The sequence below is a fragment of the Anguilla anguilla genome, chromosome 6 (genome assembly GCF_013347855.1).
Source record: "Anguilla anguilla isolate fAngAng1 chromosome 6, fAngAng1.pri, whole genome shotgun sequence".
In the NCBI taxonomy this organism is placed as follows: Eukaryota; Metazoa; Chordata; class Actinopteri; order Anguilliformes; family Anguillidae; genus Anguilla; species Anguilla anguilla.
The window spans coordinates 60,782,789-60,785,288 of NC_049206.1; the positions used below are offsets into that span (position 1 = coordinate 60,782,789).

At 44.7% G+C, this 2,500-nt stretch overlaps 2 protein-coding genes across 2 annotated transcripts in view; one reads left to right on the forward strand and one right to left on the reverse strand.

Annotated features, from left to right (window-relative positions):
- Positions 1-2,500, reverse strand: part of tcte1 (t-complex-associated-testis-expressed 1) — a 21,614-nt gene that overhangs the window by 10,746 nt on the left and 8,368 nt on the right. The gene's annotated exons all lie outside the window — the stretch shown is intronic.
- tmem151ba (transmembrane protein 151Ba) overlaps positions 1-2,500 on the forward strand; it is a 14,944-nt gene that overhangs the window by 9,548 nt on the left and 2,896 nt on the right. Inside the window, exon 2 of the mRNA XM_035422782.1 lies at positions 1-2,500. This exon is cut by the window's left edge and continues 1,403 nt beyond it; it is cut by the window's right edge and continues 2,896 nt beyond it. Coding sequence (XP_035278673.1) covers positions 1-124 — 124 coding nt within the window. The 3' untranslated portion in view covers positions 125-2,500.

Consider the following 2,500-nt stretch of genomic DNA (forward strand, 5'->3'; position numbering starts at 1 on the left):
CCCGCCGCCCTATCAGGACGCCCTCTACTTCCCCGTGCTGATCGTGCACCGCAACGAGGGCTGCCTGAACCACAACCACCGCTCGCTGCACCGCAACGGGTCCTGCGTGGAGACCTCGCTATGACCCGCCGCCGCGATCGCCACGCCGACCGCGCGCGGGACGTGAACGCGGAGGTGCGGACGCTCTGGGGACCCAAACATGCGGGAGTACAGCCCGAAGACTGGAGCGGATTATCGCTGACTAACGCAGACGAGCTCGCCCTCTCTTACCTGTGTGGCTGCAGGTCAGGTGTGACCGCACACCTGGGGAAACTCTCTGAGCTCCGCCTCCTTCCACATCCTACCGGTTTCTTCCAGTCGTATTTTTAATAGCGAGTCGGTAAAACGGTAAAACTTCTTTCTTTTATATATTGCAGCATGTTATATTATATTGAATTATAATCAATTATATGACACGGTGAAGTGGTTTTGAGGGGACGGTGCCTGTTGCTGGTTTGCGGTGTGACTGCTGGGCTTCTGGTGGCAGTTCTGTGGTCGTTGACCACCGTGACACTCTGGAAGAACTCGTGGCAATAACTCAGACACCATTTTGTCCTCTCAGAGGTTCATTTGTCAGTTTCTGAATTGTTTTTTTTTTCAGATTTCGCAGGACAAATCATGGGCTGATTCATTCAAAAAATCTTTTTCTGTTTGGATAGAAGACAAATAATATTTATAATTTATATAACAAAATGTTTTTTTTACCTTTTATAATTATTTATTATAACTTATACCTAACATTTTTCACCTGTTCCATTTGAGAGAATGAAATATTGAAGGTTTTTTTTAGTGAACTGGTTATTCTCGAATGCTGTTTGTTCCGTGTGAGGGTGACAGTCATAGGCGTAATCTCCGGGGGCAACGGGTGCTTTCTGACACGTTCGCATTTGATGGAACGGGTCGTTCTGTGCGAGATTCCCCCTGACAGGCGTGTGACCAGATATGGCACATCACAGTGCCGCCCCAGCCAATCAGCAGCCTTCGAGCAGGTGAAAGAATCAGCCAGGCCCAAAAGCCTATGGGATATTTACTCTCTGTATGTTTAATATTTAATCCTCATTCAAACATCGTTTCCTCTGTGCATTTGAGAGCGCGTGTCCTTATAAATGTGTAAAATGTGACAGACGCGACACCAGTGGCACAGACTAAAGAACGCAGTATTTCCCAAAAGGCTGATGATCGCTAAATGGATACATTCCCGTAAAATAATTCCCATAGCATTCAGACGTTAAAGTAATATGGTGTGATCAGTTTTGTTCAGGGCTGACAAGGCCGCAGATCGAGGGGCAGAAGATGGCACATCTTAGCGTTGCTCTTTCAGTGCAGCGGTACTTTGAAGATGCGTGTCCATTTAAATGTTTTAAGCACACACAAGAAGAGTCATTAAAACAGGCAGACTAGCATCTCCCGCTCCTCCTGCGTTGCTATTTATAGCGCCTTCGTCAGTAAATGAATAATTTAGCGAAGGATGCCAAAGGAAGGCGAGCTTCAAACAGACTCTGAGCGGCGAAGCCCTGAGAGCTCGCGGTGTGCTCCTCGCGCAGGGCGAGCTCCAGGCAAGGCTGGCTTCAGGTGAAAACACCGCCTTCCTCTCCCTTAAAGGTTAGGGGGCGTACTATTACAGAAAACTGTCTGCGTATGGAAGCATCCATCAATCATTAGGGCATCTAACAGGCCTCATGTGTGTAATTCTTATAAATGCTTCTACATAGATGTTCAGTACATTTCATAGAGCAGATCCTAGTGGATCACTGAATGTTGCTGAAGGGATCCAGTAGAATGTGGCTGAAGAGATATCTGATATTTTATGAATTTGCCATTTCTTGATCATATTAGTATCTACGGCTAGAATATAATCTGTGTAACATGTGTAACTGGAGCTGAGTTTTACATTCCAAATCTGCAGTTTAGGAAATTCCCTCACTGTTATCTTATACTGACACAAACTGCCCCTCAGAAACCTGTTTCTTTCAGAGTGAGATCACAGTTACAGTAGCCCTCACTGCCCAAAGCGACTCTTCTCACATCAGTCTGACTTCTACACGATCCTACAGTTTAGCCCCAAGCGCTACCTCGTCATCCTTCAGTGGTTGAAGTTACTGAGGAGAGTTATTTAATTAAATACATGTTCAGCCTCTAAATGGTTAAACAGAGCTCTAAAGTGGATTATCTTTTATTAATTAGATTATCTCAAATTTTAGGAAGTAGTTGATTGGTCTTATGCAGCCTTAATGAAGCAATATTTAAGAATGTTTAAAAAAAAAAAAGAAAGTAAACCGTAAATGTAAAATGTAAAAACTGCCCTCTGAGTCTGCTAAACAGAGATACTGATTGTCCTAAAAATGGATGAAGATCATTTTTCTATCCAGGCCAAAACCGGATCACTTACATCCAGAATAAACTGCAGAACCCGTCTATTTTTACCTGGGGCGAAAAACCCAGCGCTCAGACAGCCAGGAAG